Source organism: Corvus brachyrhynchos, unplaced genomic scaffold (genome assembly GCF_000691975.1).
Source record: "Corvus brachyrhynchos isolate BGI_N302 unplaced genomic scaffold, ASM69197v1 scaffold10, whole genome shotgun sequence".
Classification (NCBI taxonomy): Eukaryota; Metazoa; Chordata; class Aves; order Passeriformes; family Corvidae; genus Corvus; species Corvus brachyrhynchos.
The window spans coordinates 10,939,407-10,954,679 of record NW_008236180.1 but is presented as its reverse complement, the minus strand read 5'-3'; the positions used below and the strand labels follow the sequence as shown (position 1 = coordinate 10,954,679).

Here is a 15,273-nt window from a genome sequence, read left to right as displayed (position 1 = left end):
GTGTGTTTTACTTGGTTCTCAATACTCCTATTTTATACTGACCTTATATTGATGGTATATTGAGAAGGCATCTTAAAATAGTCTTTATTATCTGTAATCTAGGAACAGGGTATCTAAATTAAGAAGAATCAGTTATTAATTGATTGTATCTGAAAATCTATATGAATTCTCACTGTGTTCTTTTAAGTTAATGGAGTTGCTTGGACTAATGAAACACCTCGACAGAAGAGCCATACATTCAATTGCCGGATGATGGTGAAAAGCTCTCATGATCTCTTGGAAGATGTAGATGGCTACCAGGATATACGTCAAAGATATGAAACTATGCAGTGCTTTGCTTTATCGCAGCCAAGAGCTATGATGGAAGAGGGGGAAGGTAGGAATTTTTGTGGAATTATCCTGCATAGAAATTTCTGGGAAAAGCTCTTTGGTGTTTTGCAATCCATTTTTAAGAACACAGCAACTTTAATCCTTACTGTCTGTACTTCCACTGTAACAACGAAAGACGCTTCAGCTATTTCATTAGATTCTTCAGTAGAGTAAAACAGGAGAAGATGAAAGAAGAAACATTCTTTTTTAAATACAGATTTGCAGTCCTGCATGATTTGTGTGGCGCGCCGTATCGCAACTGCAGAAAGGGCATTTCCAACAAATCCAGAGAGCTTTGTTACAAGACATGATCTTTCAGGTAGGAAGCATACCCAGGAGGAAGGTATGAAGGAGTCTTCTTTGTCCACGTGCTCTTGTTTTAAATAAATGGAGTATATGTTGTGTATCTGTAGTGACTAATGGAATTCATACTGAGAATTCCCAACTGCTTTTTACAGTATACCATTGTTGGCAGTGAGGTGTAATAAAAACTGTGGGAGGCATTTTCTTCTCTATGTTACTGTTTGGTAGCTTGGTAAAAAGCATTACTTGTGTTTTAACTAGCATTTCAAATGGTTGTCATTCTGCTTTCCTTTATGGATAAGAAATATTTTAGGTCATAACTGAAGTGAATGGAAGTCCTTCAGAATGTTTGTATTTTTATACAATACATGAGCTAGTGTTTAAAATGGTTTATGCTGTTTAAATCGAAAGAGTTGTTTAATCTAAATGGGACTTTTTCAGGTGCCAGTTTGTGTTTATGATGTTCATTCTGTGTAGTTGGTCAGTATTTTTTAAAATTTTACTCTGTGCATCCCTTAGGTGCCTGTAACCAGAGACTAAAGTTACTGTTTTCTAAAGCTCTGACATTGACCTGTGGGTGATTAACTTCCTCTTACTCAATTATATAAATCCCTTTGAATAGTGATGCTTCAACAAGCAACATCATATTCTCATATGGCAGATAATTCATAAATGTAACTTCTGCATGCTCAGAATTCGGTGATTAAAAGGGTGGTGTTGGAGCCTTATGAAATGTACCATATTTATACAAAAAGAATTGTCATAGTCATAAAGAGTTTAACTTGTGAATTTTTTTTCATGTTAGGCAAACTTGTCAACATTGATACAAACTCATTACGATCTTTTATGAGACCTGGCTTTGAAGATACAATTCGTCGGTGTATCCAGAGATTCTTATGCCATAATGATGGGCAGTCGTGGTCAAATAAACGCCACTATCATGAAGGTAAAAATCAGTTTACAATGTTTGGGTCATATTGCTTCTTCTAGGGGCTGCATTTTTTTCTGAAAAACAAAAATGCTAAATTCTGCCTATGTTCCTTTTTTTCATGTTTTTTGTTAATTACTGTGATTCATTTACAAACTGAAGGAGGATGATCTCTTGAGAACGAGGAATTCTGCTGGAAGTTGTTTTGTTTTTCAGTGTGTTTGTTTTGGAAATTTTCATGGAAAATGTCAGATACATGATCTGGGGACCTCAAGGAAGCTGTTTTTCCATAGATGGATACAGCAATTACAAGAGACAGTTATATTTCTGTGGTGATATGTCATCTTTAATTATCATTAGCTTGTTATTTTTGGTTAATGTTAGTTTGACTTTGTTTTAATTCACCCTTTCCTTTGTTAAAGAACCACTCTGAAAGTGGTAACGGTTGTGTTGATGCCTTTTCCTTATTTTATTTATTCATTTATTTATTTTTAAAGTTTTATGGCTTTTTGGGGTTTTTTTAACCTTTAGCAAATGAAGGGCATTGTGTCAAAAATATCTTATGATTCATATTAATAATTCTTGGGATTTTAAATATTAACTATATTTGTATATTCCCTTAACAGCTTATACACAAGGTCATGCTGAAACCCCATTGTATCGGTTTTCTTTAGCGGATGGTACGATAGTGACAGCACAAACAAAGAGTAAACTGTTTCGAAATCCTGTAACTAATGACCGCCATGGATTTGTCTCTACCCACTTCCTTCAAAGGTGAAATTAGTAGTATCTGTTTATAATTTAAGTGTTACAGTTTTTAAACATGCATCTGACCTTGAAGATAACCTGAGAAAAATAGCATAGTAAAATATTTTACCTGATTAAAACTCAGATGGGGAATAACTTGGGGAACAGAGCTGCATAGCACACAAATAGATGTGTAAACATAGCAGAGTCCCCTTTAACTATGTGGCAGAAGGACAATCGCAGTCAAAAGAGATTTTTTTTTCTCGGTACCTGCACAAAGCCTGTGCTATGTTTTTATTAGTCTTTTGTGGTAACATTGATGAAACACTGAAAATAGAAATGCTCGGTCACATGCTTTTGCAGACCGATTAAAAATACAGCAAAACCCTCTCAGATACATAATCCATGACTGAAATGTACCTTAAGTAGCATTTCCTATGACCTGTTCTTGTTCTTTGCAAGAATAATTGAAATGTCACTTTGGAGGGAATCTGTCTCCCTCTGGCATTAGAGTGCCTCCAGATGCTGAAAAATTAGTAACTTGAGATTTTTCAGGGTTACATATCATTAATGTGCACAGTAGAATGGTGTCAGACATTAACTCAGGAAGGTGGTAAAAAAAGGAGGATCTTTAAATTGGTAAATCTGATTAATAATCTGACCATTGATTAAAGCCTTTTGAGGCAGTGATCCAGTATGTGCTTCTGACTCAAAGCCCCCAAAGGATCAAGCATTTCTGTAATGAATAAATGAGTGTCATGGCTTAGTTCTGCTTTTGTGGAAGCTTGATTCTCACTGCTCTTTTTTGCAAAAAATATTTGGGCAATTATTTAATAATGTATTTGTAGCACATGATTCCAAATAAGGTTTTAATTTATTTTCTTGCATTTATGGGGATGATGTTGAATTTGCAGGGAACAAAGCGGATATCAGCCAAATCCTAATTCTGTTGGGCAAAACATCAGAACACCTGTGACTGGAAACACAAATTCTGTTGGTGGTCTTCTGAACATGTCACCTGGTCAAGCCATGCCAATGCAGAACAGGAGCTATGGGATGGGAGATGCGAATGCAGTGGGTCAGCTCACCAGCACACGATATGGAGGCCCTGGGAATATGGGGCCAGTGAACTCTGGACCTGGAGTGCAGTCCTCTGCTTATCAGAATAACAGTTATGGGTTAAATATAAGTAGCCCACCACATGGTGGTTCTGGCTTAACTTCCAACCAACAGAATATAATGGTATCTCCTAGGAATCGAGGGAGTCCAAAAATAAGTTCACACCAGTATTCTCCAGTTACAGGTATTTAATTTTTGCTATAAACTCTTTTTTTATTTCCAAGCTATCTTTTCTCACTTTTACCTGAATCCCATCTTTCATCCATTTTAACCGTTCTATATGACTCTATATGTGTTACTTGAATGTAGTATGACTTCATGGTAAATATGTATTTTAAAATTATTAACTCAGTGTGGCAGTCATACATAATCCAAAGGAAGAGTAGATACAGGCAGTACTGTAATCTAATAAGTTTGATCTCTGTCGCATGATACAGGTATGCACTCGCCAATGGGATCTGCCAGCAACACTAGCAACAACACTTTCTCTAGCAGTTCTCTTAGTGCTCTGCAAGCCATTAGTGAGGGTGTTGGAAATTCCCTTTTATCAACACTTTCTTCACCGGGTCCAAAACTGGATAATTCCCCAAACATTAGCATAACTCAGCAAAGTAAAACAAGTACCCAGGACTCCAAAAGCCCTTCTGGTTTGTATTGTGAACAAAACCAAGTGGAAAGTTCCATCTGCCAGTCAAACAGCAGGGATCTCCTTAGTGAAAAAGATAGTAAAGAGGGTAATCTGGAAGCATCTGAAAGTCAGAGAGGACCATCTGAGAGCAAAGGGCATAAAAAACTCCTTCAGCTACTCACATGCTCCTCAGATGAAAGAGGACATTCTACACCATCAAACTCACCTTTAGACACAAATAGTAAAGAATCTTCTGCCAGCGTTACCAGTCCTTCAGGAGTTTCCTCATCAACATCTGGAGGGGTATCTTCCTCCTCAAACATGCATGGGTCGCTCCTGCAAGAGAAGCACAGGATTTTACATAAATTGTTGCAGAATGGTAATTCTCCAGCAGAGGTGGCCAAGATCACAGCTGAAGCTACTGGTAAAGACACGTATCATGATGCTAGTAACACAGGATGTGGAGAAGGCACTGTCAAACAGGAACAACTGAGCCCAAAGAAGAAAGAAAACAATGCTTTGCTCAGATATCTGCTAGATAAAGATGATGTTAAGGATCCGCTTTCCAAAGAGTTGAAGCCTAAAGTAGAAGGTGTGGATAATAAGATGGGACAATGCACGAGTTCTACAATTCCTACTTCAAGTCAAGAAAAAGAGATGAAAATAAAAATGGAGCCAGCAGAGGAGGTACGTGTAATGTAAAATGATGGCAGTGAGCAAACCAATCTTTTATTATTACATGAATGTAAATATATACATATCATGTATATATTACATGAATGACTAAATATAGAACGCTCTACAGTATGCATGTGTAAACATTTCTTTAAAAGTTTTGTGCAAATGATGTCAAACAAAAAACGCAGGTTTAATTGTGAATGAAAAGGCACAAACAAAAAGAATTACAGGATATGTATATAACCAAGTCTGAAGTCCTGAAGTCCTGGACTAATGTTTTTAAGTTATGGTACAATTAAAGTACTATTCACAAATTATTCCTTAAAATCAGATCTTAGCACATGTTTGGTTTTATGGCTTACTAGGAAATGGGGCTGTAACTGCCTCTGTAATTAGTTGGCAATACAAGAGCAAAACGTAGAACATGATTTCGTTTTGAAAATATAAACAGTACACAAAAATGTGTAATACTTGAAATAGCCATAATTTGGTTTAGTTCATTCATTGGTTTTAGTGGTCTTTTTCTTTCCTTAAATGGGGGAATATGTTCTTCCAAATACTTATATTTGTATTCAGCATTCAAATAAATACCTATTAAAATGTATAAATGTATACATAATTTGAATAAATAAATACAAATAAATAAGTTCTAGAGCTGGAATTCCAAGAAATGTCATGATACAGAAAACTAGCACCATGGAACAACTATTCTGAAACCAGTAGTACACTAGTTAGGAACAGCTGTTCTTAAAATTATAATCTATATATAACATTTTTGTATTTAAGTCCTAAGATTTGGAGCTTCGAAGTAAACAGTACTGGTCAGTATGACAGAGTTTACTGAAGATATGTCAATTTCTTAGACCTTGAATTTCCCAAATCAGTAATAACTGTGTATATAAAAAAAATTATGCACAATTTTTTTATATTAGCTACGGGGTGACTATAAATGAAACACCTTATAACATTGTTAGAATACCACTTACCGGAAAAGTCACTAACAACTCTGTAATAGTACACAACATGTAGTTTCAATACTTGCTCCTGAGATGTAATTAAGGTATTCAGAGAAGCACTTTTTTGTGAAGATAGGGATCCACTATATATGAATTATTTTTCTATTGAAACTGTATCTGATTTGAAAACAAGCTTTTACAGAAAGCTAGGGCTCCAGCTGACCAGAAAAACCTTGTGGGTAATTTTCATGTCTTACAGTGTTCACTAGTAGCTTTTTGTGTATGATAGATACATTGTTTATCACTTAAGGGTACACATTCTTGATGTCGTTCACTATCATAAGTGTATATGTCTTTGTAATTTGGGATTATTTAAATGTTTATATTCAGAAATACTTTTCATTTTAGTTATGTGTACCTCCAGTTTCTGCTAATTCTCAGAACTACCCAAGCAAAATACTCTAAAAAAATGTATCTAAATGATATTTGAAGTTCTTTGGAAGTTAAAAGATAGCTCAAGATAGTGTCAGTGAATTAAATCATTTGTCTCCCAGTTATATATTTTAAGATTAGCAAGGAGCTAAGTAAAAAGTGAAGTATAGCCATATGAGAGTAAATAACCTTGGTATTTTACTGCATCATTTTCAGAAGAATGGAGACTTGGAGAATTTGGATGCAATTCTAGGTGATCTTACTAGTTCAGAGTTTTACAATAATGCTATGTCTGCAAATGGAAATAACCTTGGAACAAAGCAAGCATTATTTCAAGGAAATGCCCTACTGGGTAAGGAATTAAATCTACCACTTGGGTTTTAAAGTTAGGGTTTTCTTCTTACCCGATGTTAACATAATGCATTCTCAAACCCTTAGAGAATACTTTCTTCATCTCCTATTTCGTCAAGGGCAAATGTAATGCAAAATGGCTAATTATATATGGCTTTCATAGGCTATTATATACACTATTGGCTGTCTTGAGAGCACTCACCTTCTATATACACGAGTAACATTCAGTTCCTTGTTTTGTGGTTTATTCTGGGTTCATCTTATATGGGTTCGTAGATTTCTCAGAGACAAGTCATCGGGAAAGATGTTTGGTGAATTGTAAATTAAAATTGAGAATTTTTATCCTTTACTGATGACTAAGGATGTAATGTGGAATTGGTGACAAGCTTTTAATTTCTTTCTTATTCTATGTGAAAACATCCTGTGGCCAGTAAATTCTAATCGTTACTCCTCCTTGACATCAGAAGGAATTCCCTTCCTTAGCAGGAAGCTGAGTAGGAGGGGAGGATAACCTAGCTAATAGACCAGCATCATGGCAGTTGTTGCTTCCCTTCATGACACTGGTCATCTCTTGATTATATAGGGCAATGGATTGCTGAGATAACCGAAGGAGGTGAAACATGGATAATGAAAAATATAAAACCAGGTACAAGAACACGTAAGGCCACTGACACTATTGGCTGTGAAGCACAGTGATTTGTGGGTTAATTGTCCATGTAGGACACTGTGCTCAGAACACCATGTCTGGATTCCAGCTGTTCCAAACAGAACCGTTTGTTTTTACCTCCATGTGAGAGTTAACCAAAGTCTGGACAGTCCACTTAGATATATCAAGAAGTCTGTTTTACTAAGTTCATTACAGAACTGAAATTAAAATGAACTCTTTTTTTGTCTAGGGCCAAAGGGAACGGCCTTTGACTTTTTCTGCAAAAGGTCTTAACTATGTGTTCAAAATGGGAATTTTTGTAGTGAGAACATAAGCAACATAACTATTCCTGGCTTGCTTAAGATCAAGTATATGAGCTCATAAATAGATGAGACTAATTTATTTAAGTCATTAATAGCATATTTTATTTAAAATGTACAGTTGCATGCATCTTTTAATTCTTTAACAGGTGTGAAGAATCCCCAGTCTGTGCAGACTACTCGCCCACCTTTTAACAGAGCCTTGTCTTTAGACAGCCCTGTGGGCTCAGGTGCTTCAGTGAGGAATGTCAATGCGTTCTCCATGTTACAAAAACAAAACCTGATGGGTGGAAGTCCAAGAATGATTGAAAACCAAGAAAATTTTGGAGCAAATCTGGGTTTGTTGGTTGTGTACAAACAGCTCTCATTGTAAAGGAAAAAGCTTTTATGTACAAAAAATTGCAAGATTAAAATACAAATTTCTGTTAGAAGAAATTTTAACATTAATGACTTATAATTTTACCATCATTAACACTTGTGAATTATTATCTTAGCTAAAATTATAAGAACATAGCTGTTTACTATCTGTGTGTCATTACCAGTACTTAACTTTAAGTAGTTAAATTATTTTTTACTATTTTGATACATAGAAGCAAGAACAGTTCACAGTGGCAGCCGGTCATTATGAACTTTACATACATTTAGACTCATATAGTTTTTGTATGATTTAGAACTTGGCATGGTGAGCTCTAGTTGCTTTTGTAGGACTTCAGTGAATTGCTCTGACATTAGCAGGTGCACTTGGTGAAATAGCAAAAAATTCTAAAAGCAAAACATATCATGTACTCCAGGTAATGAATTGTTGTGTTTTCTGCTCTTCATTACAGCAAGCACTCCCAACAGAAATGTGATGAATCAGCATCAGTCAGGAGACTGGGGTTTGCCAAACTCCAAGGTGAACAGATTGGAATCTGCAAGTTCTGCTTCCATGTTGAGACCAGGACCTGAATTTAGTACAACCCTTCCCAGGCCCCCAGAGGGTGGCTCTATGTCTGGGTTGCCTGTTCGCTCTAACAGCATACCTGGTACTAGGCCAATGCTGCAACAGCAAATGATTCACCACATGAGTAAGTTCTTAACTTCTTATTGTCCTACATAGCACTATCTCATTGGTTTCTTGGTAAGCATTCATCATGAGAATCTTTGCAGTTTTGGTAAAATGCTAGATTTTTGTTGAAGGGCTTTTTGAGGTAGAGACTCTTGTATTGTTCCCTGACTATGACATTTTATGACTTTTTGGTGGTGTCCTTGTTTTCTTCTGGTGCTGTATGTCTCATATGCAGATAATTTGTTCTGGATCCCGAGATTTGGGGGGAGTAATTTCTGTGTATTTATTTAGTGCAGTACTTCTTTGCTAAATTCCAGGAGCTAAATAGCATCTATGATTCCATATGTGAAGATACTAGTATTGTGATTAATTTAATTCATCCTACTTGATATAGATGCCTTTTTTTTTTTTTTTCTGTTAACTTCTTGGTAATCAGTGTCTTTTGAAATTTTTCTCTCAAGCATTTCAAAATTCTTTTCACATGGAGTAGCCAAATTTCATATAAAACCACGTTGCAAATACTGTTTCTCTTCAAAGTATTCATGTGTGCATGAGAGAAAATAAGCTGTATGCGTAAAATATGAACAGTCTTAAAGCCTGTGGGTTTTTCCTGTTCTATATCTTTAACAAAGGTTTAGTCTAGAGCTGAAATTGTCCAGTCTACTATGCCAGTACCAGTATGCCCCAAACCAGCTTAATTAGACAGCATTCCTTTCTTATCATGGAAAGCTACCAGGACTGTTACCAGTTCTCTTAAACAGACTTACTATTTCAATGCAACAAATGGGTATAAGTTTAAATGTGGAAGAAATTTGTGCAGTCCTGACTGAGTCAGAATTTTTCAGCTTAGCTTCCTAGAAATTATTGTTGCTAGGTGATTCACACAGATACTGGGAAATAATGGGATGACATAAACTCTCCTTTGTATTGCTGTATGTCCCTGGACAGGTAGAGGGAAGAAAGTACTCCCAAAGACCAAAATGTTATGTAGTGTGTGTTTCTTTTGATTTCCACTCTGTATTGGAATTTAAAATGACAAATTTTGATGTCACTATGACAGTGTATATTTGCTGGTACCCAGATATCATTGTCCAGAATTTTTGTTGAGTTTTTTTTTTCATGTAAAGTGCTATGTCTATCGTGCTCCTATTTAGAGGCTAAAGGAATAGAAATAGCAATTCTGCTGTAACAGCGTAGCAGGTCTAGATCACGGTCTGCCATATTTAAATCTGTTGTCTGTTATACTTGTGAAATTATCTTAATTGTGAGTTTTTGTGTATACACTGTAAAACATGATAATGGAAAGCTCAAGAAGCTGCTTGACAATTTGTGTGGTCATCCTAATGTGAACACTAGGAGAGCAAGCAGAGACCTTCGGTTTTTAAAAAATACACAAATGTTTTACCTTGCAGGGCCAAATGAGATAAACATTGACATGGGAGGGAATCCATATGGACAGCCTGGACCTTCTAACCAACCTGGATTGTGGCCTGACAATATGATGTCCATGGAGCAAGCATCACGGGGTTCACAAAGCAGGTAGAATTGGGGAAGGTTTTAAGGTAATTCTAAATACAACTGTTTGCTGTCTGTCAGAAGAATTTAAGACCTGGAAATAAAACTGTGTAGCATACACAGTGGGGATAACAAATTGGAGTCAGAATTCCATTTCTGGAATGGAATGTTTCAGAAATGTTTCCATTTCTGCTGCTGATCCAACACTGGATATCTTTTAACCCAGCTCCATAAAAGGCATTGTTAACAAAATCTATCAATCCTTGAGTTGGGAGGCACAGAAAAAAGAGATGGGAAACTCTGAAATCGTATCTCTGTGGCACATGGCAGAAGCTAGGAGAAAACAGAATTTATGTATGTTCACAGGTGCATGGAAGGTGACTGGACATTTTAGGACATAAATTTGGGACTTAAGTTGTTAAGTCTTACTTCAGTCATCGGGGTGATGATAGTACTTAATCATACCCAGCTCAATATGCTATATAAAAACTGTGTTTTTTATTGTAATGGTTGTAATGAATTTCTTCACTGAAAGAGTGGTCAGGCATTGGAATGGGCTGCCCAGGGAGGTGGTGGAGACACCATTCCTAAAGTGTTCAAGAAACGACTATATGTTGCACTTAGTGCTATAGTGTAGTTGGCAAGGTGGTATTCGGTCAAAGGCTGGTCTCAGTGTTCTTGGAGGTCTTTTCTAACCTTATAGATTCTATGATTTTAATCTTTTTTTATTTATAGACAATTAGTTAGAAGCTCTTTGGATGACCTCTTATGTTCAGCACCAAATATGGAAGGTCAGAATGATGAAAGGGCGCTTCTGGATCAGCTGCACACACTACTGAGTAATACAGATGTCACAGGTCTGGAAGAAATTGACAGAGCATTAGGAATTCCTGATCTTGTAAACCAAGTAAGTAAACAGATATTTTGGCCATTTATTTTCCAAAGACCAATATTGTTTTGTTACTTGAAAAGAAAGTGAAGAGGGCCTCCTCATTTACTTCATCTCCTCACATCCTCATCTTCATTTTCATACATTTGCTTTTGGAAACCTCTACATTGACTAGTGATTTTCAATGGAGAAGCTCAGTATGGATTAAATTTCTTGTGCATTACAAGAAATATAAAATGGCATATTCTTACGGAAGTTTATTATATCATGCCTTGGTATATAAAGGTGGGGTTTTGGGTGTAATTCATTATAAATCTATAAGCTGAGAATTGTGTTGGGTTTCTTTAGTAGCCTGTTGTCAGCTGAGCTTAGGTTGTGAATTATTTGACTGGAAGTGATGTGTATCTCCTTCAGTTGCAGCTTGAATTTGCATGGCTAGCAAATATGAAAAAGAATTTCTGTGAGTAATTTGGAACTTGCTAAGAACCACAAAATGACACTATCATTTGTACAAATAGCATCATAAAGTGCAGAGGGGCTTGAATAGTGACACTGGTCTGCCTGTGTATGCAGTGTGCAGCAAAATTGATTTTAAAAAGAATTATTATTAATGACTTTTACTATTTCATTAGTCTGGAGACAGAACTAACAGCAGCTGTCCATGTTATGTTCTATCCAAAAAATTGCTGACTGGTGTATTATGCTGTGTTAATTTTATTGCTTCTTTAGGAGTTCTATATATACTGCTAATGAAAACACTTTTGTATCTGTTGAAGGGACAAACTTTGGAACCCAAACAAGATTCATTTCAAGGTCAGGAATCTTCAGTTATGATTGACCAGAAGCCTTTGTTATATGGTCAACCCTACCAAGGGCAAGGGGCAGCAATGCCAGGAAGTTTCAGTAATGTCCAGGGACAGCAGCCGTCTTTTAATTCAGTGATGAATCAGATGAGCCAACCGAGCAATTTTCCTATGCAAAGTATGCATCCCCGAGCAAATGTGATGAGACCTCGAACCAACACACCAAAGCAGCTACGCATGCAGCTCCAGCAGAGGCTCCAGGGACAGCAGGTAATTTTTTGCTCCTACATTTACATTTCCTCCATGTTTCAGAATTGAATCACTTGCACTCGGAATTATGTTGCTTCACATATATAACAATGGAGATCACAACAGGTGATTGAGAGGGTGGATCTTTCATTTCGACAGTGCTTCTCATTGAATGCCTGATGGCTGTAGGAGTGGAAGAACATTTATTAAGACAAGTGTTTCTCCTTTATCAGCTACAGGTTAGATTGGTTCCTGCAGCACACAAAACGATTGCTAGTTAAAACAGTGCTTTTGTACAGTGTAACTCTTTATCCATTTTAAGATTAGTATGTTCTCGGAACCTCACAGATAGCATTAAATGAGAGCTGCATTTCTTCTGTAAATCAGGTGTTACTTCTTTCTTGCTGTATTTTCTAACTAATCATTTGGGTTTATCGATATATGGGTTTGCTCTCCATTTCATGATTTGATGTGACTTTAGGTACTTTCTTTGGATGAAAGGTGAGAGAACAGATACAGCCACATAGATCTTAACACTAGGTTGAAGAAGCTGCTTAAAAAATTGGTGCATGATTTCAGCATTGAATTCCTCACGTGAAAATGCAGGCTTGGTATTAAATACAGCGTACAAATAAAACTTGGAAAACTGAACTACTGCTGTATGACATGGTGTGTGAACAGAATACATGCAGGTAACACCAAGACAACAACAACACACAGCTGAAGTGCAAAGAGTAGGTTTATTCCATCATCTTGGATTCCAAAAACACAGATACACATAAACTGCTAAGCTCATTTTAGCAGGGGCAAAAAGCACCCAGGCTTGAGCCCTGCATTACATATCAAAAGGGCCTGGAGCATGCACAGTCCTTTGCCAGGCTGTAGTTTTACATCTCCAAACCCTCTTATCTCCCTTCCCCCACCTTTACAAAGAGGCCCAAGTCTATGGGAAAGGCTTTTAAAAGTCTTTACAACGTCCTGCTATCTTTTGTGAGAAAATTCCATTTCTTTTCCTTAGACAGACAACATCTCAGAGTAAACATAAGCGTGAATTTTCTCAGCCAGAGTATTTTCTAACATCCCCCAAGTGCATCATTGGTCTTTGAGAGAAAATGATTCTAAAAACAGCTTTTCTCTCTCCTCGACAATCTTCCATTTTTCAACCCTTTCCTCTCCACACGTGGAATGGCAATGTTAGGAAATACTGTGTTCTCTCTCGGTTTTCTGTGACACAACTGTTTGAAACAGATAGTCTGCTCTTTATTCTTGAAGAATGCTAATTTCAAGGGAAATAAAAAACCAAGGCCAGTTAATGCTGCACTGTTTGAAGGAGGGGGGTGGGGGTGGGGTTTGTGTGTGTTTGAGCTGCTTAAACAAATAGTTTGGTTCTTCAGGTACATTAGACAAGGCAAAAATTAGCCATTGCACTTTATGGGTTCAAGAGGTCTCTAAAGAGTGGTTTTGCAGGAGTTGCCATTACTTGGTTCAGATGCTGTTATTTTCAAGCTAATAGTACTAAAATGTCTTTTTCCAAGTTTATGAATCAGACCCGTCAAACGCTTGAAATAAAAATGGAAAATCCAGTAAGTGGTACTAACTCAGTGATGAGACCAGTTATGCAGCCACAGGTGGGATCCCAGGTAAATAATTATTACAGTAGCCATTATTTAGAATTCCAACCTTCTTTCATCGTTTTATAGCATTCCTCTTTGGTTTTGTTTCTCTGCATAATTTAAAAAAAGGGGGTTTTTTTACCTCCCTTATTCCTGAGATTGCAGGGGGATTTGTTCATTAGGTTATACTGTCAATTCAGTATGCCAATAGTTTTTCCATGTAAAATATCATTATCATTTGTTTAGCATTAATGACAATTTAATGAAAACTTTTGTCTTAATATTTTGATGATTTCTTTTGTACTGGCTGGGGTTTTTCCTTAACTTGCTGGGTCTTAGAAATGAGTTTGACTGTGACATGATTTTATTTGTAAAAACATCTTCTAATATGATTTTTCTTCTCTTTGGGGGATAGCAAGGTTTTCTTAATGCTCAAATGGTGGCTCAGCGTAACAGGGAGCTAATAAGTCACCATTTTAGACAACAGAGGATGGCAATGATGATGCAGCAGCAACAGCAACCTCAGGCCTTCAGTCCACCACCAAATGTGACTGCCTCAGGAAGCATGGATAGTGCTTTGACAGGCCCTCCAATGGCTCAAGTTCCTTCACAGCAATTCCCCTATCCACCTAATTATGGTACTAGTACTAACATGGTTGGTTTCTTTTTTATTTGTCTGGTTTTCTTTTCCATTTTTTAATTAATCCAAACTACCTAAATACCAGTCATTCTGAGAAATTGAAAATACTGCTGCAAAAAAGGATGACTTTTCCCCTTCCAATCACTGCAAGAAGATAAACTAGAAGTACTAGGTGATGCTAACTGAAGTATGTTGTATCTGTCTCCTTTTTGTTTTATTTTAAGGAATAAGCCAACAACCTGATCCTGCATTTAGTAGAGTATCAAGCCCTCCCAATCCAATGATATCATCAAGAATTGGACCCTCCCAGAACCCTATGTTGCAGCATCCTCAGTCAGCAACAATGTACCAGTCCTCAGAGATGAAGGGCTGGCCCTCAGGAAGCATGCCCAGAAACAGGTGAACTTCACAATTACAACCTGTTTCTCAAAAAGTCTTTCATTTCGCTGGAAGTAGAAACTATGTTCAATAGCATGTAGTAGGAAAAGGATTTACAAGAGGAAAAAATAACCACCTCTCTAGTGTCTGTATTGTCCTTCATCCTGCTCTGGTTTGGGAAATAGAGTGATTAAGTGTACTTTATGCTTAGCTCCAATGATTCATACTGGACCTCTACAATCTTTGTAGCCAGATGGAACATTCAGTCTTTAAATATTGAAAAAATAACTTGGAGGAGGGGGTGGGGAAATAACAAAAGTTCACATAGTATTACAGTGGATGATACAGCCCTAATACTAGCCTCAAAAAGGTTACATTAGGCATACACATACAACTGTGCATTTCTAAAGACTCAAATTCCTTTTGGGAGGGAAGTTTCCATGTTAAACAGATACTAGGTAAAAACAGGTAAATGTAAAAATAGTTTTATCTTTCATGTGTTGACAGCTGGTGCAGGGAAGGCAATACATCAGTGTGTAAACTTCTTGGAAGGTAATTTTATTTGTCCTTTTGTACTTCAGTTCTTTTCCCCAGCAGCAGTTCAGCCATCAAGGTAATCCAGCAGCGTACAGTATGATGCACATGAATGGCAGCAGTGGCC

At 36.8% G+C, this 15,273-nt stretch overlaps 1 protein-coding gene across 2 annotated transcripts in view; it reads left to right on the top strand.

The window, feature by feature from the left end:
- The window catches only part of NCOA3 (nuclear receptor coactivator 3), a 59,566-nt gene extending 45,016 nt beyond the window's left edge, over nt 1–14,550 (top strand). Inside the window, exons 9-24 of one of the 2 annotated variants that reach the window (XM_017735349.1) lie at nt 188–376; nt 587–688; nt 1,478–1,618; nt 2,227–2,374; nt 3,262–3,650; nt 3,904–4,781; nt 6,377–6,512; nt 7,095–7,157; nt 7,627–7,815; nt 8,305–8,544; nt 9,938–10,064; nt 10,776–10,947; nt 11,706–12,002; nt 13,517–13,621; nt 14,010–14,249; nt 14,459–14,550. In XM_017735349.1, coding sequence (XP_017590838.1) covers nt 188–376; nt 587–688; nt 1,478–1,618; nt 2,227–2,374; nt 3,262–3,650; nt 3,904–4,781; nt 6,377–6,512; nt 7,095–7,157; nt 7,627–7,815; nt 8,305–8,544; nt 9,938–10,064; nt 10,776–10,947; nt 11,706–12,002; nt 13,517–13,621; nt 14,010–14,249; nt 14,459–14,464 — 3,422 coding nt within the window. In that variant the 3' untranslated portion in view covers nt 14,465–14,550. Of the gene's footprint in view, nt 1–187; nt 377–586; nt 689–1,477; nt 1,619–2,226; nt 2,375–3,261; nt 3,651–3,903; nt 4,782–6,376; nt 6,513–7,094; nt 7,158–7,626; nt 7,816–8,304; nt 8,545–9,937; nt 10,065–10,775; nt 10,948–11,705; nt 12,003–13,516; nt 13,622–14,009; nt 14,417–14,458 lie in introns of those variants that run through there. The other variant, XM_017735345.1, reaches the window with a different exon arrangement.
- The last annotated feature ends 723 nt before the right edge of the window (nt 14,551–15,273 follow it).